This window comes from Podarcis muralis, chromosome 14 (assembly GCF_964188315.1).
Source record: "Podarcis muralis chromosome 14, rPodMur119.hap1.1, whole genome shotgun sequence".
Taxonomy (NCBI): domain Eukaryota; kingdom Metazoa; phylum Chordata; class Lepidosauria; order Squamata; family Lacertidae; genus Podarcis; species Podarcis muralis.
The window spans coordinates 53,655,137-53,679,941 of NC_135668.1; the positions used below are offsets into that span (position 1 = coordinate 53,655,137).

General features: G+C 47.8%; 1 protein-coding gene across 2 annotated transcripts in view; it reads right to left on the minus strand.

Annotated features, from left to right (window-relative positions):
• Positions 1–24,805, minus strand: part of RADIL (Rap associating with DIL domain) — a 71,009-nt gene that overhangs the window by 30,289 nt on the left and 15,915 nt on the right. Inside the window, exons 1-2 of one of the 2 annotated variants that reach the window (XM_077918729.1) lie at positions 6,763–7,887; positions 664–998 (exon numbers count right to left, since the gene is read on the minus strand). In XM_077918729.1, the coding sequence (XP_077774855.1) occupies positions 664–998; positions 6,763–6,805 (378 nt within the window). In that variant the 5' untranslated portion in view covers positions 6,806–7,887. Of the gene's footprint in view, positions 1–663; positions 999–6,762; positions 7,888–24,805 lie in introns of those variants that run through there. The other variant, XM_077918728.1, reaches the window with a different exon arrangement.

Sequence of the window (24,805 nt, forward strand, 5' to 3'; positions counted from 1 at the left end):
TTGAAGACCGTAAGGTCCTTCATGGGACATACCAGCAGAGGCGGTCCTGTAGGTACAAGGGTCCTAGGCCGTATAGGGCTTTAAAGGTCAAAACAAGCACCTTAAACCTGACCCTCTACTCCACCGGGAGCCAGTGCAACTGGTATAGCACTGGGTGAATGTGATCCCGCGACGAGGACCCCGTAAGGAGTCTCGCTGCAGCATTCTGCACCCGCTGGAGTTTCTGGGTCAGTCTCAAGGGCAGCCCCACGTAGAGTGAGTTACAATCAAGTCTGGAAGTGACAGTCGCATGGATCACAGTGACTAAGTCAGGGCGAGAGAGGTAAGGAGCCAACTGCTTAGCTTGGTGGAGATGAATATATATCTATATCTACACACACACACAGTAGACCCTTGGGTTATATTACTCTCGAGTAACGTAAACTTCGGGTTGCAAAAATGGCAAACCTGGAAGTATTTTTTCAGGCTTCACCGCTCACGCATGCGAAGAAGCACTCTATCGTGCCATGCGTATGCGCAGAAACAGCGCATCTGAATACGGATTTTTCGGTGTACGCACAGACCCCCAGAACCAATTAAATTTGTACCCAGAGGGTCCACTATATATAAAGCGGTATACCTAAATGCCGCAGAGCCTAGCAAAGGTGTGTCTCGCCTGCTTACGTGTTGCTGGCTGTAGCCCTGCAGGAGCAGCAGGTGCGGAGACTGGTACAGCGAGTAGCGCAGGCTGTTACCACTCTGGTCCCCGGCGGGCGCCGTCTGCGCATCTCTGCCGCTCTCCAGGCACTGAAGGGTCTCGGGCAGCGTGGAGTAGTGCCTCCTCAGCTGCTCCTCCTGCTGCCCCCCTTCGGCGCTGGCGCTGCCCGCCTGGCTGAGGCTGGTCTCGCTGACGGTGCGGCGGAGGGAGGTCTGCGTGGCGTGGCTCTTGCACCCCGTCAGAAGCGTCATGGCGCCCTTGGTGCGGTTGCGCTGGAGCTTCCGGGCCTGAGCATTGATCCCTGGGATGGGGAACAAGAGGGGATTTTATGCCAGGCATCAAAACAACACACATTATTATTATTATTATTATTATTATTATTATTATTATTATTATTATTATTGCCCCGCCTTTTTGCCTGGCAGAGATTCAAGGCGGCTTACAGGTGGGGAATCGTTAAAAAAATTAAGCATACATATATGAAAAATCTATTAAAACCATGAAGAGAATGATTAGTTAATGACAATTAAAAGTCACAGAGAAATTAAGAAATGCAGAACAAGTGATAAAGAACGAAAAATCTTCAGAGGTTGTTGACAGAAGTCTAAAATATTGTATAAGATAAGAAGTTACGTTAAATGAATGTTGGAAATGATATGTTAAAAAACTAATAAAAATGTATAAAAAAGAAAAGAAAGAAAAATCTATTAAAACCATAATTACTTACTTACTTTGCCAAATCTTTATTAAGCATTGCAATTATAGACCATCACAAAACATCCATATATAAAATTTTAAAATATATACAAATAAACAGCCATGTAAAAGGTGCAATAATGAGGATTTTCATGGAGTTTCTTCCCACTAAATAGTGCCAATAATTAGAATAAACAGGATTCTTTCCTTTTTATTGTATCCTTTCAAAAAACAAACAAACAAACAAACAAACAAACAAACAAACAGAAGCCTTTCTGTTAGGCATTATGTCCACTGAAATCCAAAAAAACTTTAGAACCATCTTTATGTATGCAACCACGGCGGCCAGAATTCTGGTAGCAAAAAATGGGAAAGGTGACTTAATTCCTACAAAGCTCAACTGGCAAATGAAGATGATAGAATACCTGGAACTTGCAAAAATGACGGGGAGAATAAGAGAAAACTCAAATCAGAAGGTGAGCAAAGAATGGACAATATTTAAAGAATATTTAAGACAATACTGTGAAAATGCAAATCTCCTGACAGGTGTAGATTGAATGTTGAATATTAAAGAGAATTATAAACGTGAAAATTGTTCCTGATATATAAGATATAATAAGAACTACGTAAATAACAATATTTAGAAGCACAATGAGGTGCTTCTCAAATATGTGTGATGTTAGATGATGTGTAGCCAATTAATGTTTAGTCATTGTGGTATTGTTTTTGTCTGTTTGTGTTTTGCAATGAAGATAATAATGACATGGGGGAAACGACCAATAATTACAATAAAAAACAGCAGCAGCTCTTTCCTTAAAAGCAGTCAGTTCCCCAAAGCCTGTTGGAACAGGAAGGTCTTCACTTGGTGGGACAACAGCAAGGAGGGAGCCAGTCTGGCTTCCCTAGGCAGGGAGTTCCAAAGTTGCCTGGGAGAAGCCACCACCGAGGAGGCCCTCTCTCACCACCCCACCAAGTGTGCCTGTGAACGAAGCCTTTAATGAGGAACATGAGAAAGCCTTGCTGGATCAGGCCAAAGGGATCCCAGCCAGCCCGAGATCCTCGTTTCCTAGGGTGGCCAGGAATCCCACAAGGGCAGGGGGTGATGCTTTTCTCCACTATTGCTCCTCAAAAGTTGGTAAGGGAGACTGCCTCAGAAACTGGAGGCTCTTTGTTGTTTAGTCGTTTAGTTGTGTCCGCCTCTTCGTGACCCCCTGGACCAGAGCACGCCAGGCACTCCTGTCTTCCACTGCCTCCCGCAGTTTGGTCAGATTCATGTTTGTAGCTTCGAGAACACTGTCCCACCATCTCGTCCTCTGTCGTCCCCTTCTCCTTGTGCCCTCCATCTTCCCCAACATCAGGGTCTTTTCCAGGGAGTCTTCTCTTCTCATGAGGTGGCCAAAGTCTTGGAGCCTCAGCTTCAGGATCTGTCCTTCCAGTGAGCACTCAGGTCTGATTTCCTTCAGAATGGATGCATTTGATCTTCTTGCAGTCCATGGGACTCTCAAGAGTCTCCTCCAGCACCAGAATTCAAAAGCATCAGTTCTACGGTGATCAGCCTTCTTTATGCTCCAGGTTTCGGGGATTATGGCTGTCTTTTGCCAGTTTCCCAAGCCCCACCTTCGGTAGCCATATTTTCCCCCCTGAGCAGAACAACGTTGGGAGTTGTGTGGTGTCATGCATTATGTGGTGCTTTGAGGAGACATTGTGTGTGAACAAGGGGGGGGGGTACACGCTGCATGCTGGAGGGGGGGGGGGGGAACCTTCCCACCATTGTAAAAATAACACAGCAAACAGAAGCCTCTTATGAGGTGGAAGAAAACTTTTGAGCCACTGAAGGGCAGCTCTCAGCACAGCAGTCCTCAGTGGCGGGCAGTGACATTTTTCACAGGGGAACAGTTAGGGACAGAGGTGCCAGCTCGCGAGGGCGATGGGGGGGGCGACATCGCGATGTCCCAACATCGTGCTCATGAGCACCTCCCTCCCTAAGCTGAGTAGAAGTTTCCCGGGCTTGGGGAATGAGGCACCTGGCTTTAATACAGTGGATGCAGGTGGCACTGTGGGTTAAATGACAGAGCCTAGGTGTAGGGATTGGGAGTTACTCGTGCGTAATCCTGCTCCGTTTGAGCCTCGGATTGCCTGGTTAAACCCTCCGGACTACGCAGCCCATCTTAGTGTGGCTGCTCTTAGTCAATCGTAGAATCTGTCTGTGGGCGTTTCTTAAAGCGTTGCCAACATAAGAGCTGTTTGACGCCCAATCGTTTCCTCCTCTCACTGCGCGGGAGTCTCCTGCGCAGGGTGGGCGTGGGCAGTGGGGTGCTGGGGCTCTCCTCGCTAACTTCCAATGAAGAGTCCTGGAGCCCCTGCACCTCCCTGTCCCGTTGCTCTCCCTGATCCCTGGTGTTACACTCATTCTCTTCCCCTTCTTCCCGGCTGAGTCTCCCTCTAGCGCTTGGACCTTCCCCTGCAGAATCAGAGACCCCCTCCTTCTCCCATGCCTCTGATGGCAGTTCCCTGACACTAGGACTTGCCGATCAGAAGGTCGGCGGTTCGAATCCCTGCAACAGGGTGAGCTTCCGTTGCCCGGTCTCTGCTCCTGCCAACCTAGCAGTTCGAAACCACATCAAAGTGCAAGTAGATAAATAGGTACCACTCTGGTGGAAAGGTAAACGGCGTTTCTGTGCGCTGCTCTGGTTCGCCAGAAGCGGCTTAGTCATGCTGGCCACATGACCCGGAAGCTGTACGCCAGCTCCCTTGGCCAATAAAGCGAGATGAGCGCCACAACCCCAGAGTCGGCCACAACTAGACCTAAAGGTCAGGGGTCCCATTACCTTTACCTTTACCTCGGGTTAAGAACTTAATTCGTTCCGGAGGTCCGTTCTTAACCTGAAACTGTTCTTAATCTGAAGCACCACTTTAGCTAATGGGGCCTCCCACTGCCGCCGCGCCGCCGGAGCACAAGTTCTGTTCTCATCCTGCAGAAAGTTCTTAACCCGAGGTACTATTTCTGGGTCAGCGGAGTCTGTAACCTGAAGCATCTGTAACCCGAGGTACCACTGTACTTTTGTTATAAGAATTTAAGGTCTCAAATATATAAATTAAATGTTCATAAATTTACAAGGCAAACACATACATAAATATATAAACCACTGAAGCAGTACAGGAAAATAGTCCTGGAACCATTTTAACTCTCCCAAATTGACCTCAATTTTTTTCTCTGCAAAGAGAAAGGAAATGGAAAAAACCTCCCCATTGTCTCTTTGCTCACAAATCCTGCCTTAAGGGCACATGAATATGGTGGAGCCTGTGACCTGGACTCAGGAATTAAGTATTTATCATCACAAAAGGATGGCCAGGCTCTCCAGGTAAACCCATCAACAGGTTTCTTGCCAGAGAGGATTTCTGCTGTAGACGCCTCTTCTGTGATGTATGTATGATGTATGAGGGCTGCAGGGTGGGCAATTTAAAAAGTTTATATAAGGCTATGTGCACCATTGTTCAGGGTCCCTCCTGCATGGGGTGAGTGAGGACCCTGTTGCAGAAGTTCAATAAAGATCAGGCTTTGCTTCTCAGTGTTCTCTGGTTGGCCTCTGTTATTTTCTCCTACCAATAGGGAACCCACTTAAGGACTCTATATGGGCTTCTGGGTACGCCATAAGGGGGAAAGGGCAGATTTTGTTTACAACACTTTAATACAGTGGTACCTCTGGATGCAAACGGGATCCGTTCTGGAGCCTCGTTCGCATCCTGAAGTGAACGCCACCTGCATCTGCGTGCCTGCACAGGTCGTGATTTGCTGCTTCCGCGCATGCGCGTGACGTCATTTTGACCGTTTGCGCATGCACGAGCGGCGAAACCCGGAAGAAACACGCTCTGTTACTTCCGGGTTGCTGCGGAGCACAACCCAAAAATGCTCAACCTGAAGCTACTTCAACCCGAGGTGTGACTGTACTCTAATTTACCAGGAACATTTAGGGAACTAGCCTAGTCCCCTTAGTCCCCTGACCACACGTCACTTGCCAGTCATAGGAAGCAAGCAGATGCCAGGGGAAGAAAGCCCACGCCCAGCTCTTCTGCAACCAACCAAGAAATGCAGGACAGATGCCGTAGGGGGAAGGGCACTCTCTGTCGCTCCTCTGCCAGCTGGGTAGTAAAAAAGTCTGCAGGCTAGTAATTTCTATGGGCTTATTTACAAGGTCGACACAACCAGCTCTTCTGATGGCCAATATCCGCCCCTCCTTCTCTCTCTGCCACTTCTGGCCTGCACTGAGACGATGCATGTGAGATTGATATAGATCAGAATAATAATAATAATAATAATAATAATAATAATAATAATAATAATAATAATAAAATTTATACCCCACCGTTCTTTCTTTCCCCAGCCACTCTGGGTGGCTGCCAACAAAATATAAAAAAACGCAATAAAACATCAGACATTAAAAACTTCCCTAAACAGGGCTGCCTTCAGATGTCTTCTAAAAGCCAGAGAGTTGTTTGAATGAGTTGCAGGCGTCTCCTGAATATATGGGGTTATTACTTAATGCTTGCGGATGGGCAAATGCTATTTGGCGGACGTCTGGCTGGAAGAAGACTTCGGCCAGAGACTGCTTGGCTCACAGCTCCTGCACTCAGCTCTCCCGCCATTTCCCTCCGCAGTTTTTAGGCTGCCCAAAGCACATTTACCGGGAAGCACAGCCACGCTGGTTTCTATTGGGGCAGTCGCAGGATTAGAGCACAGGGCTTGTGTATCCAAGACCAAAGTCATTGATGGAAGTCCCCACCATAGGTGTGCAGGATCTCAAGGAATGCTTGCTTTTAAACTAACAAGAAAAGTTCAGGAATGGACCAGGGGGGAGGGCAGGAAGTATAACAGATTTCCATCAAAATGCATTTTAAAAAACCATCACGCCCCACCCTCCTGGTCCTCATTTGGCTCTCGTCTCCAAAACATGCAGCAATATAATCCAGATTGCAAAATTCATTCCAAGACGACACACTGAGGATGTGAAAAGGGGGGGGGGGGAGAGAGAACCATTTCTAACTGTCTGCCTGGCTCAGCTGTAAAAACAACAGCATAGTCCAATCTTTCCCTGACAGCTTTCTCTCCAGCTTCCCTTTCCCCCTCCCAAATTCTCTCACTCTCCTTTTTCTTAGAAACCCAACCTCCCCCCCCAACCCGATCAAAGAAACCCACCTGGGGGCTTGACAGCATCCCTCCACAGCTGGCTGGCGTTGTAGTGAGCAGAGAGGGCATTTTTCCAAAAAACCAAACAAGAAATTTAAAAGCGAAAGCTGGAACGCAGAAGGCGATACACCCCCTGCCCCCGCCAGCCGAGAGGGATGGATGGGGGGGGGAGTCAATGGCTTACCATGGATCAGGGGGTGTGCGGTGTCCCAGACCTTCTCTGGCATAGGCTATGGGCACCTGCCTCCTGCCTCCTGCAGTCGAGGCTGGCAGGACCTGCAGACTGCAGTGAGCTTCCTGCTCGCTTTGCTGCAGAGGCAAGAAATAATTAACTTCTCTACACCGTCTCTTCAGGAAAAAAAAGAAGAGGAAGGATGCCAGGAAGACAAATGTGGGACTCTGGGTGGTTTGATAGCACCCAAATGCAAAAGCCCAAACGGCGTCCCTGCTCCGGACCCAAGTGGTAGAGTCTCCTCCCCCTCCCCAAAGTGGAACGGTCCTCTGCAATCCATCCTCGCTCTTCTGTGCTGCAGGGTGTAAAGTTGGAGCAAAGTTAGGGAGCTTCTCAGCAGGCAGAGAAAGAGGACCCGAAGCAGTTGTGTGCCGGAGGCCGCAAACCCCAAACGCAGCAATGTAACGAGCGGCGAAATGATGAGCATGGTGCCCACAAATTTGCTCGTCCCCCCTGCCCAATGGCAGAGCCGGGCGACTTTCATACCTTGCATCCACTGCTATCTTGTCTTGTCTATGATGTAAATCCAGCCAGAGCCTCTACTTGGTGAATTCCCATTCCTGTGCTTTAAAAAATATATATTCCGAAACCGAAAAGCCCCCGAAGCATTTTCTTTGGGTTCTTCTCTGCTAAAAATGACCGCCTGGACACATGCAGAAGACAGACTCTTCTGGAAACAGAGATTTCCCCCACTGCAGAAGTTGGGGAGGGGGCTGGGAAAGGCACCCCCACCTCGTTCACGAGAGAGCAAGACTCTTTTACAGAGCAGGCAAAACCCTCTAAGTCTGAGCCAGCCAGCTGTGTGTCCCATGTTGATCCCAACATCCAAGCTAGTGCCTTATTTGGTGAGGAACTCTCCCTGGGTTCCAAAATTCATTTTTGTTGTTGTTGTTGTTTTAAAATCCATCCTTCCTTTGCTGGGAAAATTAAAGAGGTGACCAGGGAAAGGGAGAGGGAGGGGAGGGCTGCCCATACTGTTTACATGCCTTGGGGATTAGAAGAGGTGGACAAAAAGAGCACAGTGTTCCGGCGCTGCGGCCTGCAGCCGTTTTAGGCAAGACCGGAGTCCTGCGCGGCCACAAACCTGCCCCACACGACGCCAGCCGCTTGGCCAAAGGAAGGCAGTTCCGAGTCCACACATGACACGCAGGAGTTGCATTCGTGGCACGCGGCCAGAAGACAAGGCGAAATTTGGATGCCCCTTTGCCAAGGAATTGCACGTGCGTGAACTCACACCAATGCTCGTTTCAGAGTCCTGCGATGGCACCTGAGTGATGCCAACTGCAGGGCTCTGCCAGGTTTCCATGCAAAAAGAGAGAGAGAGATAAGATGAACGGGCCAAAGCCAGGCTCCTTTCAAGAAAGAGGAGGAACCTGAGCCCTTGCAGGATTATTATTATTATTTATTAAATTTATATCAATAAATCAATGGGCTCTGACTCACCACCACCCCGAGACTGTGTTGCCAATGGCCAAGGGGGCTGGGATATAAGGTGCCCAAGAACCTCTGGAGGACCACAGCTTCGTCTCTCAAATGTCAGAGGCTTGTCAGACAGGGCGGGGCAGTTCTCCATCCGCTGGTCTTCAACTGGTGGGTCACAACGGGAGCACTTATCCCACAAGTGCTCACTTTGCCGCTTCAATCAGCCAAACTGGCATTGCTGCAGGTGCCACCAGATCCCCGTTCTGCATTTGTAAGAACTTTGGAACTCCCTGCCTCTTGATATACCCAGCAGGCGCTTACGCTGTTCTCTTTTTGTTGCCTGCTAAAAGCATTCTTGCTTAGGCAAGTTTAGAAAGCTGGTGTGAGTTTCCATCTCTTTGGGTATTTGAACTTTTTGTATGCTTTGACCGTATGGCTGTGGTTTTCTTTCTGGATTTCCTTGTTTCATCCTTTTGGCCTGTGTGGCCTTTCTACAGCCAAGCAGTGTACAAATTTGTGAAATAAAAACAAACTAAATACAGGCGTCTCCCCAACTTGCGTGCATTCTAGCCACAAGTGACCACATGTACGTGCGGAGCCAAGAAAAAATTAAATACAATGGTACCTTGGTTCTCAAACTTAATCCGTTCTGGAGGTCCGTTCCAAAACCAAAGCATTCGAAAACCAAGGCGTGCTTTTCCATAGAAAGTAATTCAAAATGGATTAATCCGTTCCAGACTTTTAAAAACAACCTCTGAAACAGCAATTTAACATGAATTTTACTATCTTATGAGACTACCGATCCATAAAATGAAAGCAATAAACAATGTACTGCAGTCACACAATAAACCCATCAGTAGCTGGACTGGGTTCCACACAATCAGTGGCGGAGGAACCCTCTTCAGCACCCAGGGCGGGAAGCCAAGGAGCAGAGCGAACCGCCCAGCTGCGCATGCGTGATGTCCATACGGACTGCGCACACGCCCTCGGCCGCTCTACAGCTGGGGGGAGGCAGCAGGCCATCTTGTCACCACCCCTGGGTGGCACCTGGGGCGGACTGCCCCCCGCCCCCCTTCGTACGCCCCTGCACACAATCACAAAAACAAAACAAAAAAGCCGCAAAAACGCAAAGCAAACCCAATAGCAAAAACGGAGAGAAGACTTGTAACACTCAGCGTACCCAGCGTAACACTCAAAATGGAAGCGTAACACTCAAAACGGAGCATGTTTGGCTTCCAAAAAGAGTTCGCAAACCGGAACACTTACTTCTGGGTTTGCAGTGTTCAGGTTCCAAGTTGTTTGAGTACCAAGGCGTTTGCGAACCAAGGGACCACTGTAATTAAAAGAAGCGATAGGCTAAGAAGCAGGTGAAAACACATACCAGCCTTTTGCACATCTGGCCAGACAGAGATGTTTTTAGCAGGTGTTGCAAACAGTGCCGCGAAGTTTCCTGCCTGGTGTCCATCGGCAGGGAGTTCCAAAGTGCAGATGCCAAAAGACTGGGTTTTTTCCTACCAATGCAGAACGGCTATTGCAGAAGAAAGTGCTGAGCAGAGCAAGGGCGGCAGTCAGCTCCTCCATGAATGGGAAGCCCTGGTGCCAAGATATTCCTGGCAAGCAGCAGGAATGAGGCCTCGGAGGAGGAGGAGGAATGTGCCACGAAATTGCAGGCTTTGGGGGCGATGGTGCAGGAATTGGATGCAGCAGAGCGTCCTGGCTTCGCTTTTTGCACCCCTCCTTCCCTCCTTCCCTTTGCAAGCCCAGCTCTCTTCCCGGTTTTCACCAGAGACATTGCACAGGCAGATTGCAAAGGAAACACCATAAAACGGAAAAGGCCGACCCCATTAATGAGTGGTATACAGGTCACAATATATTATTCATTTATTATTACATTTGTTACACAGGTATAAACCCTTTTGCGCAGGTCAATATAAAAACTGCTAAAGACAATTCTGGTTTAGACCAGCCTACCCCAGAAAGCTTAGAAAGCTGATGTGATTACCTGTTCTAATATTTTAACTTATTGCATGTTTTAATGCACTGATCCCCCCCCCCCCCCGATTTTATGGTTTTATCTTTTTGTAAACCACCCTTAGGTTTCTCTTTTGACAATCAATCAGTGTACAAATGTTTTGAAATAAAGGCATAAATAAAAGTTACCTTTGGGCAGAAGGAAGATTTTGTACCCGTGCACTGTTTTCCGTATTTTTCCTGTTTCCGATTTTCTCTGTGGTTGTAAGAATCTGTATTTTTCCCTTATAGTAATTGTATCAATACAACTGTTTTGGTTTTTATCCTGCACAGCTATCTATGTATTGACATTTGTGTGTTGATATTACACATCAGTATTGGTATTTGCGTTCTGTGTTGCAAACAGCCCTGTGGTCTTTTGACGAAGGGAGGTAGAGTGGTACCTTGGTTCCCAAACCCCAAAATGAAGTAAGTGTTTTGGTTTTCATATTTTTTTGGAAGCTGAACGTCCGATGTGCCTGTCAGCTATTGTTTCCGGGGCGCCTGCACCAATAAGAAGCCACGCCTCAACTTTTGAACATTTTGGAAGTAAACGGACTTCCGGAATGGATCAAGTTTTAGAACAAAGGTACCACTGTACAGTATTTGGCGCTTTTGGTTTTGCTATTTATTTTGCGATTTTGTTTTTGAGGCTTTTTCGGTTAATTTGTTTTTGTGACTGTGTGGAACCCAGTTCAGCTGATTGATTGATTGTGACTGTGGAAATGGATAAAAGCCCCCCCCCCCCAACAATGACTATCATCAGAGCAAGTTAGAAAAAAATAATTATTTTAATTTTCCTCATCTACAATACTGTCTTATTTATTTTATAGTACAGTACATTGATTATTGCTTTCATTTTATGGATCAATGGTCTCGTTAGATAGTAAAATTCATGCTAAATTGCTGTTTTAGGGGCTGTTTTAAAAAGTCTGGAACGGATTACAGTGGTACCTCGGGTTAAGAACTTAATTCGTTCTGGAGGTCCGTTCTTAACCTGAAACTGTTCTTAACCTGAGGTACCACTTTAGCTAATGGGGCCTCCCGCTGCCGCCACGTGATTTCTGTTCTCATTCTGAAGCAAAGCTCTTAACCCAAGGTACTATTTCTGGGTTAGCAGAGTCTGTAACCTGAAGCGTCTGTAACCCGAGGTACCACTTTAATCTGTTTTGCATTACTTTCTATGGGAAAGTGTGCCTTGTTTTGGAACACTTTGGTTTTGGAACAGATTTCCGGATTGGATTAAGTGTGAGAACCAAGGTATCACTGTACAGTGGTACCTCAGGTTAAGTACTTAATTCATTCCGGAGGTCCGTTCTTAACCTGAAACTGTTCTTAACCTGAAGCACCACTTTAGCTAATGGGGTCTCCCACTGCTGCTGCGCCACCAGAGCACGATTTCTGTTCTCATCCTGAAGCAAAGTTCTTAACCCGAGGTACTATTTCTGGATTAGTGGAGTCTGTAACCTGAAGCGTCTGTAACCTGAAGCGTATGTAACCCGAGGTACCACTGTATATCAATTGAATAAATGAATGAATCAGGCAATCTGAGGACCCTAAACCTGTGCACTCACTGCCTCTTTGTGGCGAAAGGGCCTGGCAATGATCTGGAGCCCATCCCGTGGCCCCCTCCCTCCCAAATCTTGAAAGCCAGCCCTGCCTCTCCAGTGAAATCAGACGCAATGACAGGCGGCTGAAAGGGAAATGCTCTGCTGGAACTATACGCTTGTTTCGGAGTTCACTCTCACGCTCTCTCGCTAGAGAAAGCAGCCTTCAACTTCCTTATCTGTAGGAAAGGAAGCTTCTGTATTTACTTTGCATAGCAAAAACCAGGGCTTTTTGTGTGTGTTTTGCTTCGGTGGGGTGGGAAATCACAGCGTTTTCTGACGCTGGAGAGAGCTCCAGTTTCAAACACCGTTCAAACTCTCCATGCCACACTGGAAAGATAAACACGGGGCTTTTCCTGAGCATAACAAAGTCCCTCTATACCTCTTTTTTTTGGGTCGAAGTCCTTCGCTAGCAGCTCCCCTTCCACCCTCCTGTCGATCTGCGGTGTGGTATAGCTGCCCACATTTTACAAACAGGGATATCATAGAATTATAGAACTGTAAAGATGAAAGGGACCCCCAAGGGACATCTAGTCCAACCCTCTGCAATCAGAGCCGTCTTTCCCATAGAGCTTAGTGGTGCGTCGCGCCAGGGCGCCAGCCTCTCAGGGACGCCCCAGCGAGTGGGGGAGCTGCGCGGCTTCCCCTTTCCCTCCATGCCCACCAACTGCGCCCTGTCAACCCTATATCTGGCGGGTGTGCATCTGACCTCCCAAGCCTCCTCAGGAGGAGAGCTATCCCCGCAGAGGCTTAGGATGGAAGCTGCGCTGCACCAACTATATGGCTTGTGATGGCCTGGGACTGGGGCTCGGACTCGGAACCAGAGGAGTCTCAGTCCGCACTGGATCCTTTGCCTCAGGCATCATCTGAACCAGGTCTGGGGCCTGATCCGGAAGAGTCCCAGTCTGCACAGGTTCCTCTGCAACAAACACCAGCCTGAGCCTGCCCTGGCTCCAGATGCGGGGATTCCCTCGTTGCCTTCAGCTGGGACATCACTTACAGCTGCTCCATTACCAGTTGGGTCAGGGGAGGCTGAGGCGGCCCCTGGGTCTAGTAACCCACCGACGTCTCCCGAGCTGCAGAGACTGAGGTCTGAGAGGAGGAGAGCCCTGAGTACTCGCAGGAGGAGTGCTCGCCTTCGGGTGAAACAGGGAGGTGAGTCACCAGGGGATCAGGACTGGTCGTTACCCTGACAAAGATAAAAGGCTATCGGACATTGCTGTTTGCTAGAACCTGCCTGAGATCCTGTACCTGTCTTTGCCTGGTTTCCTGCCTTGGCTAGACTGACTCCTCACGGAACCCTTGGATTAAGGACCGGACCTGGACTGCGTTGCTTGGGTTACCCCCGGGCCCTCCCAAGTCTCCGCAGGAGGATAGCGATCCCCGCAGAGGCTTGGGAAAAGGTTGATAACTCTGGGAAATGGGGGGGGGGGCGCCGGAGGGATCTTTGCTTAAGACAGCCCTGCCTGCGATGCAGAGGATATTTATGCTTGTAACTCGGAATGGGGCCGGATTTGAAGCCAGACCCAGGGACCTGGTGTTATATATTTTGCATTTAAAGGTGATGTTACTGAATTTGCACTTTCTGAAACAATCAAGCCAGCGCTTGTGTTGTGGTTAGAGTGTCAAACAAGGACCTGGGAGAGACTTGGGTTCAAATCCCCCACTCAGCCATGAAGCTCACTGGATGAATTTGAGGTCTAGCCAGTGTCTCTCTCAGTCTAGTCTACCTCACAAGGTTGTTGTGGGGAATGATATGAGGAGAACCATGAAACATGCCACCTGGAGCTCCTTGGAGAAAATGGTGGGATATAAATGTAATAAATGAATGAATGAATACTTTAACCGAAACGCAGCCATCCTGCAAAATTCACACTTCTCTGAATTTTGCAATTCTGCCAGGCAGCGTGTACAAAAATGCATATTCTTGGATAAAGTATGCATATAAATGTTAGTAGAAATGCAGAAATAACATTAGAGGAAATTGCTTGCAGAAAATGTGACTACTTGGAAAAAAATACATACAAAAATGTCAGTGGCGTAGCGTGGGTTGTCAGCACCCGGGGCAAGGCAAGTAATTTGCGCCCCCTAACCCGCGGATTTGCGCCCCCTAACCCGTGGATTTGCGCCCCCTAACCTGTGGATTTGCCCTAACCCCAGATGTTGCGCCCGGTGCGGCCGGCCCCCCCTGCACCCCCCACACTACGCCACTGAAAAATGTGTTTATTGGGATAAATTCGCACAAAAATGCTGATGGATTTTCCTGAGTTTTTTGGTGGTGGCGGAGATGTTGGGTTGGGGGGGATCGCAAACTGAAATTAAAGTTGGAAAAATGAGAAACTGAGAGGGACTGAACATGACACACTGTTCCTTCCCAAGGCCTGATCTTAGTGGCTGAATGAGGTGGCTGTTTGCCAAACGTTACTTGGACGCTTCTTTCTCCATCAATTAATCAGAAGAGAAACTGCACTCAAAAATAGAGAAAGACAAATTTTGGGGAAATTCTCACAGGCAAGGTGCAGGGGTTTTTTTGCTGTGCTCCTTTTCAATGGGACTGAAAAGACTTTTTATGTATGCGACAACAGCCGCACAGATGCTACTAGCCCAGAGATGGAAAGAAGAAAGAGTCCGTACCAGACAGGAATGGCAAACTAAGCTGATGGACTACGCCGAAATGGCAAAACTGACCGGAAAGCTCAGGAACCGAGAAGACCAAAACTTCAAGAAAGAACAGGGGAAATTTATAATTCACCTAGGAGACCACTGTAAGCAGATGAAAACATGATCAGGATTTTAATAACACCTGTAACGTGGCAAATATCATGGACAATATGGGGAGGTGTAAAAAAAAAAGGATTATGAAATAATATGCAGTTGAAAAGGTTGATAACAGGGTGGGAAGTCTGGAGATTCAGAGAAATCTCTAAATATGGGTGTGTATTTGGTATCGTTACAATTCAAGACTTGCAAAATCAAGTAAAAATTATTTCAAAAAAATAATAATTTATCAATGTGGCTGGGGGTGTCGTTCTTTGTGAGTGCCCTTTCTTTCGTTCCACAAATCCTGCTGGTGCCAGCATGCTGCTGCTGCAGCCTTCCCGGGTGCTTTTGTTCCCAGCACAGAATCTCCTGCAGGGGAAGAGAGGCCCTTTGGGCTCCGGTCTTCTCCTGGCAAAGGCCAGCTGCGCGGCTTTTTGTCCTTGTTGTAGGGTCCCGCCCTCCCCCAAGCGACGCCACGCTGCCATTCACCAGGCCTGGCAAAAGCTCTCCTACTTCCTCCAGGGGTCTGTGTCAGAACAGAACAAGCGCCACAGGCACACTGTTCCCGCCCACAAGCGCCATTCACACATTTCAGCAGAGTGCTTGACATTTCACGTTCCTTGCCTGAAAAAACAGGCAATTGGAATGGGGGCGGGGGGGCAAGGGAGGGGCCTTACAAAATAACCAGAATGGGATAAAAATAACTTGACGGCTGCAATCCTCTTTCAGTCATTCTTCCCAAGGCAAGAAAACCACTTTAGTCGAGACAGAAGGCTCAATCCCCGGGTTCGTATTTCAGGGCATGTAGGTCACTGGTTGGGACATGTGGCACTATGGGCTAAACTACTGAGCCTAGGGCTTGCCGATCAGAAGGTTGGTGGTTCGAATCCCCGCAACGGGGTGAGCTCCCGTTGCTCGATCCCTGCTCCTGCCAACCTAGCAGTTCGAAAGCACGTCAAAGTGCAAATAGATAAATAGGTACCACTCCAGCGGGAAGGTAAACGGCGTTTCCATGCGCTGCTCTGGTTCGCCAGAAGCAGCTTAGTCATGCTGGCCACATGACCCGGAAGCTGTCTGTGGACAAACGTCGGCTCCCTCAGCCTGTAAAGCGAGATGAGCGTGCAACCCCAGAGTTGTCTACGACTGGACCTAATGGTCAGGGGTACCTTTACCTTTACCTTTAGGTCGCTAGTGTCCATAGGATATAGAACTGTAGAGTTGGAATGGACCTCAAGGATCATGTAGTCCAACCCCCTGCAACGCAGGAATCTCAACTAGATCATCCTTGACAGATTGCCATCCAAGCTCTGCTTAAAAACCTCCAAGGAAGGAGAGTCTATACCTCTCGCGGGAGTCTGTTCCACTGGTCAATGGCTTATTGTCAGAAAGATCTTTCTGATGTTGAGTCAGAATCTATTTTCTTGTAACTTGAAGCCATGGGTTCGGGTCCTACCCTCCAGAGAAAGAGAAAACAAGCTGGCTCCATCTTCTATGTAGAAGCCCTTGAGATATTTGAAGATGGTTATCACACCTCCTCTCAGTCTCCTCTTCTCCAGGCTAGACATCCCCAGCTCCTTCAACCGTTCCTCATCAGGCTTGGCTTCCAGACCCTTGATCATCTTGGTTGCCTTCCTCTGCACACCTTCCAGCTTGTCAACATCCTTCCTAAATTGTGGCACCCAGAATTGGACACAGTATTCCAGGTGTGGTCTGACCAGGGCAGAACAGAATGGGACTATTCCTTCCCTTGACCTGGACACTATGCTTCTGTTGATGCACCCAAGACTCAAATTGGGTCTACTAGATCCCCAAAATTTAAGTAATTCCCTCTGGGATTGGGGCCCTCAAGCTTAAGCTTTATTCGTTTCATAGTAGATTCCTCGGCACACTTTCCAGCTTGTCAATCTTCTTCTCTGTCTGAGAAAGCCTCTTTCTGAGATCCTGGAGAGATGACACTTGCCTGGTCATCGGAGGGATGTTCAGTTTGCTGCTGTCCCTGCAGTCAGCTTCCCCAACCTGGTGCCCTCCAGCCATTGCTCTACCGCCACCGGTAAGCCGCAAACAAAGACTGTAGTCGGCCGGGATGCCTTTTCCAAACCTTCCAAATGAGATATTAGTTTATGCTTGCTTTGCCGTTTTGCTCCCTGCCCCTTTCTTCAGAAACCGCCTCCTTCTCATCTGGACCAGGCTGAGAACTTTGCTCTATTCCAAGACTCACAAATGCGCAGCAGGGGAAAATTCTCCTGATCTGAATTTCCTTGCAGGAATTTGGAACGGGGAAAGGGCCATAGGTCAGCGGTGGGATAGCTGCTTTGCAAGCAGAAGGCCCCAGGTTCCATCCCTGATGGTAAGTTTGGGAGAGATCCCAGACTAAAATCCTGGAGACATGCTGCCAGTCAGCGCAGACAATATTGAACTAAACAGGCCCATGGTCTCACCCAGTTCTAGGCAGCTTTGTGTATTCCTAAGAGTTATAATGAAAGCAGTGGCAGCAGCAGTCGCAGTTTGGGGATTTTAAGCTGGTGAGACTCCTTGGAGACCGTTTTCATGCAAGAAACAGGGTGTGCCTAATTTCATAGCAAGATAGGGCTGCCATATTTTAAAGAGTGAAAATCCAAGCATTTTTCCCGATTTCCATCCAGACACTGCTGCCGACTGCTGTATTCGGCATATGCCCAGGAAAATCCGGATGTATGGCAACCCTGACTATAATACTCCACGCAAAACTCAGCAAAATCCCTTGGTGCAGATCATCCCAAAAACATAAAAACGTTGCAAACATCAGGCAAACGTGTTATGTACTGAAGTTCTCACCCTGGGCCAGCAGGGGCATACTGTAGATAGTTATGCAAATAAGGGATCGAAAGTGACGTTCAGTGATTGGATAGTTTTAGAAAATTGTTACAGTTACATTGTGCTGGAGCTCTATATAAGCAGGCTGACTGAACCCTTCAGTTCAGTTCTGTCCTGGCCTGTGAATAAACAAGAGCTGTTTGAAGAATCACTGTCGTCTGATATGTTCACCCACAACTTAACAAAAGGAGAGAGAGTGTTTTGCTACGTTTGCTGGCTTTCTGTTCTGAGATTCTGCCATTCTGACTGCAGATCGGGGTTACGTCTGTGCAGAATTTTCTTTGCCTCAAAGGTGATAAAACATTCCGTGGCGCCCAGTCCAAACTAGGGAAAATTAGCACAAATTATATAATTTATAAGTTAAAATATAAAAAAGGAAATATGCTGGAAATGATATTATTTTGAAATAAACCAGAGAAGGAGGTTGAGGGAAGTCCGGGGGGGGGGGATTTTGGAATTGTGAATTATGTTATTTGTTATGATGTAATATTGTAAAAATGGAGGACTTAAAAAAAAAACTGGGGGTGAAAGTTAACAAGCAAGGATCATGGTGGCAGCAGAAATGTAAGGACTGCAGCTGAACCGATTTCAGCCAGGATGTCCTTCTGAGCCGCTGGCTGCCTTTGTGCGCTTGTCACAAAAGCGGCGCAATCCTGCCTGCCTGCCTGACATCTGCTTCTTGCTTGGATAACTGTCCTGCCCCCGGTTATCAGCTTGTGCGATGCGTCAACGATAGGAGACGGGGAACATCTGCTGGACGCTTCTCCCTCCGGGGCAGAAAGGAAACAGACCAGCAAAGGGCTCTCGGAAAACAGACGTCCTTGAATCCCGAAACACACATGCACCCAGCGTTCAGAGTCAGCGATGGAGACGGGAAAATCTCTGGCTGATTTGGGAAGGGTCCTGATTCTCAAAGTGTTCTACAACATAGGAGCAACCCCCAGACCTCCACTCTCCGCCCTGTCCTAAATTGGGCTGCCAAAGTGAAGAGATAATAATAATAATAATAATAATAATAATAATAATAATAATTGATTATTTATACCCCGCCCATCTGGCTGGGTTTCCAACAGAATATTAAAATACAATAACCTATTAAACATTAAAAGCTTCCCTAAATAGGGCTGCCTTCAGGTGTCTTCTAAAAGTCTGGTAGCTGTTTTTCTTTTTGACATCTGGTGGGAGGGCGTTCCACAGGGCGGGCGCCACCACCAAGAAGGCCCTCTGCCTGGTTCCCTGTAACCTCACATCTCCAAGCAAGAGATAACAAGAGCATGCAGTCTGCGGGAGAGGGATGAGGGGGCTGTGGACCTTCAGATGTTGCAGGATTGCACCTTCCAACTGCTAAGATCCTCTGCTGGACACCTTCCCTTGGTCCCACCATCATCAGAGGCGTGGTCGGGAGGGAAAGGAGACAGGGCCTTTTCTGTGGCTGCCCCCATATTGTGGGATTTCCTCCAAGGGAGGTCAGGCTGGCTCCCTCCCTGTCATCCTTCCACAAGCAATCCTTCCACAACCTTCATCTGGAAAGCAAGGTTCAAATGAGGCTGACCTACCGGGCTGCTTCTCAGAGGAAACTGTGCTTTAATGGCTGGCTCTAAATGTCTTCAGATGTCTTTTAATTACAGTGGTACTTTGCTTCCTGAACCCAATCCGTTCCGGAAGTCTGTTCGACCTCCAAAACCTTCGCAAACCGAGGAGCGGCTTCTGGTGGGCTGATTGGCCTCGGAAACAATGTCGACAGCCGAAACGGATGTTCGGCTTCCCAAAAAACTTTTGCAAGCCAGAACATTTACTTCCGGGTGTGTGGCGTTCGGGAGTCGACTTGTTCGGGAGAGCCAAGCCGTTCGGGAACCAAGGTACCACTGTATTGCTTTGAACTAGATTGTTTTGTTGCTCTGTATTCCATAATGCTGTTTTTAAGCATTGCGAGCTACCTGGGAGAGAAAGGTGGGCTATAAACACATTAAATTAGAAATAAATAAACCAAGAATTCTGGGGATGGGATTTGCTTCTGGCAAGTTGCAATCTTTGGGTTATCTGTCACCTCCCAAAGGCTGAAGCATGATTCCTAGGCTGTCTCTGGAAGGTGAAGGTCCACCTTCCAGGTCCATCCCATCAGGGCTCGCTCCCTATCTGCAACCTTCCAGCAAAATGCCTTCGGAGTCCTGCTTGCTAAGTCACCCGTGATCCTAATCGGCTGATCAGCTCTTCCCCCAGCCCGTTTCTGCCGTCCTCCACCCACCTGCTGCCACAGCCAGGAGAAAAGAGGAGCTTAAGTCTCTCACCCTTCAGTTGACGGATCAGCTTCCCTGAGTGGAATCCCCTTCGCGTGTGCAAGAAGGTCTTATCCTCCCTCCCCACTGAAGCCCAGTTGACAAAACTGCTCCGTATATCCAGCAGCTGCAACGTTGATCCCAGAGGGGGATAGGAAGAGCAGAGGAGTGTCGTTGCCCAAGCAAAAACGGCTCTTCTGCCTCTACCACCGTGCCATAGCTCAGAGGTACAGCAGGTTTAATAATAATACAGTGGTACCTCGGTAACTACATACGCTTCAGGTTACAGACTCCGCTAGGCCAGAAATAGTGCTTCAGGTTAAGAACTGCAGTGCAGCGGCAGCAGGAGGCCCCATTAGCTAAAGTGGTGCTTCAGGTTAAGAACAGTTTCAGGTTAAGTATGGACCTCTGGAACGAATTAAGTACTTAACCCGAGGTACCACTGTACAGTCATACCTTGGGTTACAGATGCTTCAGCTTGCACAATTTCGGGTTGTGCACCGCACTGAACCCAGAAGTACCGGAATGGGTTACTTCCGGGTTTCGGCGTTTGTGCATGTGCAGAAGTGCTAAATCATGCTTTGTGCATGCGCAGAAGCGCCAAATTGCAACCTGCGCAGACGCGGCGCTGCGGGTTGCGGACGCTGCAGGTTGCGAATGTGCTTCCAGCATAGATCCTGTTCACAACCCGAGTGTCCACTGTAATTTGTCATTGATTATAATAATAAAAATAATTTTATTATTTATACTCTGCCCACCTGGATGGGTTTCCCCAGCCACTCGGGGCGGCTTCCAAAAAAGATTAAAAATACATTAAAACGCCAGTCATTATAAACTTCCCTGAACAGGGCTGCCTTCAGATGTCTTCTAAAAGTCAGATAGTTGTTTATTTCCTTGACATCTGATGGCAGGGCGTTCCACAGGGTGGGTGCCACTACCAAGAAGGCCCTCTGTAATCTCACATCTTGCAGGGAAAGAACCGCCAGAAGGCCCTCGGCGCTGGACCTCAGGGTCCGGGCTGAACGATGGGGGTGGAGACGCTCCTTCAGGGATACAGGACTGAGGCCGTTTACGGGCTTTGAAGGTCAGCACCAACACTTTGAATTGTGCTCGGAAACGTACAATCGCCACCAGGTAGGACTGGGAGGGTCCCCTGCCTTTAGCCCTCAAGAGCTAAAGAATATAAGAAAAGCCTACTGGATCAGGCCCATGGCCCATCTAGTCCAGCATCCTGTTCTCACTGTGGCCGACCAAATGCCCCAGCGGGAAACCAGCAAGAAGGGCCTGAGTGCGAGAACCCTCTCTCCTCCTGTGGTTTCCAGCAACAGATATTCAGAAGCATTGCTCATCCTTGCTAGGAGCCATCGATAGTTCTTCCTTCTCCATGAACTTGTCCAATCCTCTTTTAAAGCCCTACAAGTTGGTGGCCATTCCTGGTCTCCTGCAACAGGGAGTTCCACAGTTGAACTATGCACAGAACAATTTTGTATGCTACTACTTAGAACAGACCAGAATATGAATCTTCATTTGCATCAGCCACTAGCCATAGCAATAAAATAAAATAAAAATGTACTGAAGATAGAGGGGGAAACTTAACTATAGAAGAAAAAAAAACATTTTTGGGGTTTACATCAATTACCAAGTAACAGATGTTATTCTAATTTCCCCCGCTAAAAACCTTGCAGTTTTTGCTGTCACCTGGTCATCTTGATCTGCTAAAAGAAAGGACATGGTAGCAATGGTTGAGAGACCCGGTGTGGACAACAATAGAGGGGCAATAGCCCCACTTTTATATGCCTGTTGTCTTTGTCCATGGAGGTCCGTATAGTTAAAGCTCTGGTTTTCCCATCCCAGTAGTGATGTATGGAAGTGAGAGCTGGACCATCAAGAAGGCTGATCGCTGAAGAATGGATGCTTTTGAATTATGGTGCTAGAGGAGACTCTTGAGAGTCCCATGGACTGCAAGAAGATCAAACCTCTCCATTCTGAAGGAAATCAGCCATGAGTGCTCACTGGAACGACTGATCCTGAAGCTGAGGCTCCAAGACTTTGGCCACCTCATGAGAAGAGAAGACTCCCTGGAAAAGACCCTGATGTTGGGAAAGATGGAGGGCACAAGGAGAAGGGGCGACAGAGGATGAGATGGTTGGATGGTGTTCTCGAAGCTACCAGCATGAGTTTGACCAAACTGCGGGAGGCAGTGGAAGACAGGAGTCCCTGGCGTGCTCTGGTCCAGGGGGTCACGAAGAGTCAGACATGACTAAATGACTAAACAACAACAAAATAGCCCCACTTCTCAAATCTTTAAAAAAGAGTGCAAGCCAGAAGCACTGACCCGTTTTTGCTCCAATCAGGTTTGCCCAAATACTCATTGGCATTACAAATGTCTGCATTCTGAACACGCACAGAGGCTGCCCCCCAACTCCTTGGAGAAGCTCAGGTTCCATAGATTGATTATCTTTGAGGGGTGACGTCTAACGGCCTTGTTCGTGTAAGGTAAAGAAAATGCACTTATTTTTGTGCAGCGTACATTCGATTCTGAAGCCAGATTCATCAGAGGCCACGTTCCCACTGCTGCTGCAGAATCGTAACTCCGCTTGCCAACAGAGAACTTGGCCCCAGAGCTACACTTGCCTGCTAAAGCAATAAAAACAGGCGGGGAGTTTGCTCAGATTCGTTTCCTGAAAATATGTTGATGGTCTTTGTGACCTAAAAGGGCCAGGCAGGCCACAGGAAAACTCATTATCTTAGCAGGAAAAAAGGAACAGGTGGCGTTTTCGCTGCAGGTACAGAAAGCGGCTGGGGTCTCTTTGCTGTCGCTGGTTGTGGGAGGAAAATGCCTGGGAAAGTGGAATGTGCAAAGGAGGAGAGCCCAGTCCAGGGTTGAAGGGACTAGATTTGTGAATTGGCCTGATTCGCATAAACCAGGGTTAATTCACAGATCGGAAAGCATTGCAACCACCAGCCAAATATTATGCTTTGGATACTCCTCTGCTCAAATCAGGCCTCAAAGTGCATTTGGAAAAAACATCTTTGTGCGAAAACAGGTTTAGTAATACATATTTAAACAATGCATTTTCTTCCAAAGTTTCTATTTCTGTACAGACAGAAATAATTGCAGATGAATGTGAAAACAAAGCAGACAGAATGCATGTGAAGCAGGCGAGAGACCAGTGGCGGCCGTGGTTCTCCCTGGTGTTGGCAACCCAAACTGGTTCCCCAGCCCATCTTCCCATGCATGTGGGTTTTTCCCCATAGAAATGTCACTGCATAGATGGAGAAGAGTAGACCAAGGTGGGTTGTGTATAAGAGAGTGGACTATGTGGGTTTCTGGCTGATGCTGGGAGCTGGAGACACAGAACAATGTCTGCTCTGTGCTGCACCCAAATATATGACTTGTGGCTTCCCTGGAAATGTTGTGTTCCAGACTTTTAAAAGCAACCCCTAAAACAGCAATTTAACATGAATTTTACTACCTAACAAGACCATTGATCCATAAAACCAAAGCAACAATCAATGTATTGCAGTCACACAATCAATCAGTCAATCAATCAATCAATCAATCAATCAGTATCTGGACTGGGTTCCACGCAGTCACAAAAACAAAAAGAGCCACAAAAACAAAAATGCAAAATAAATAGCAAAAACAGACAGACCTCAGAGTTATACTAAAAATGGAAGCGTGGCACTCAAATTGGAAGCGTAACACTCAAAACGGAGCACGTTCGGCTTCCAAAGAAAGTTCACAAACAGCTTCCAAGTTCCAGTTACAGATAGGTAGCCGTGTTGGTCTGCCATAGTCAAAACAAAACAAAAATTCCTTCCAGTAGCACCTTAAAGACCAACTAAGTTAGTTCTTGGTATGAGCTTTCGTGTGCATGCACACTTCTTCAGCTTCCAAGTTGTTTGAGTACCAAGGTGTTTGAGAACCAAGGTACCACTGTAATAAAACAACAACAACAACTATTATTACAGTCATACCTCTTGTTACATTCGGTTCAGGTTACATCTTTTCAGGTTGCGTCCCGCGGCGACCCGGAAGTACCGGAAAGGGTTACTTCCGGGTTTCGCCACTCGTGCATGTGCAGGCGCTCAAAATGACGTCACACGCATGCGCAGAAGCGGTGAATCGCGACCCACACACGTTGCATTCTGCTCATGTTCCGAACGGGGCTCTGGAATAGATCCCGTTCGCAACCAGAGATACCACTGTATTATTATTATTATTATTATTATTATTATTATTATTATTATTATTATTGGATAGGCTGTCCCTATTTTCATCGGAGAAATATTGGAGGTATGGTCTCAGCCGGTGTACCAGATGGAGCTTGGTAGGGCAGCCGCCCTGGACACAGAATTGACCTACCTCCGGTTAGGATTTTTATCTACCTCAGCAAGTAGCACTATGTTGTTCATATCACGTGAGTGTCTGAGAGCATGAGACAGGAAGTCTCAGGACTGTTGGAGTATTGCTGGAGAGTTTAGTTTCACTTCTGTATATGATGCTGTTCTGTACTGGTCTGAGAGAGCACAGACGTGCTGGTGGATTCTTTGCATATAGACTATTAATAAAGTAGTTTTAGAGCTACTGACTCTTTCTTCTGCAATGAGATGCCAGAAGATGATCGTGCTCCCCTCAGGAGAGAGGGGTCGCTTATCACCGGTCTCTTTGGACTGAGGAAGATTTACAGCCAGAGAGTGAGCACCGGAGAAACGCCCTGGTGTCTTGGGAAGGTGGTGGCGTTCCTGGGCGTATTTTCCAGTGTGGTGTAGTGGTTAAGAGCAGTGAACTCGTAATCTGGTGAACCGGGTTCGCTTCCCCGCTCCTCCACATGCAGCTGCTGGGTGACCTTGGTCTAGTCACACTTCTTTGAAGTCTCTCAGCCTCACTCACCTCACAGAGTGTTTGTTGTGGGGGAGGAAGGGAAAGGAGAATGTGAGCTGCTTTGAGACTCCTTAGGGTAGTGATAAAGCGGGATATCAAATCCAAACTCTTCTTCTTCTCTTCTTCCATCCCAGACCCCCAGAAGCCTACCACTAATACTACTACTAATAATAACCCAA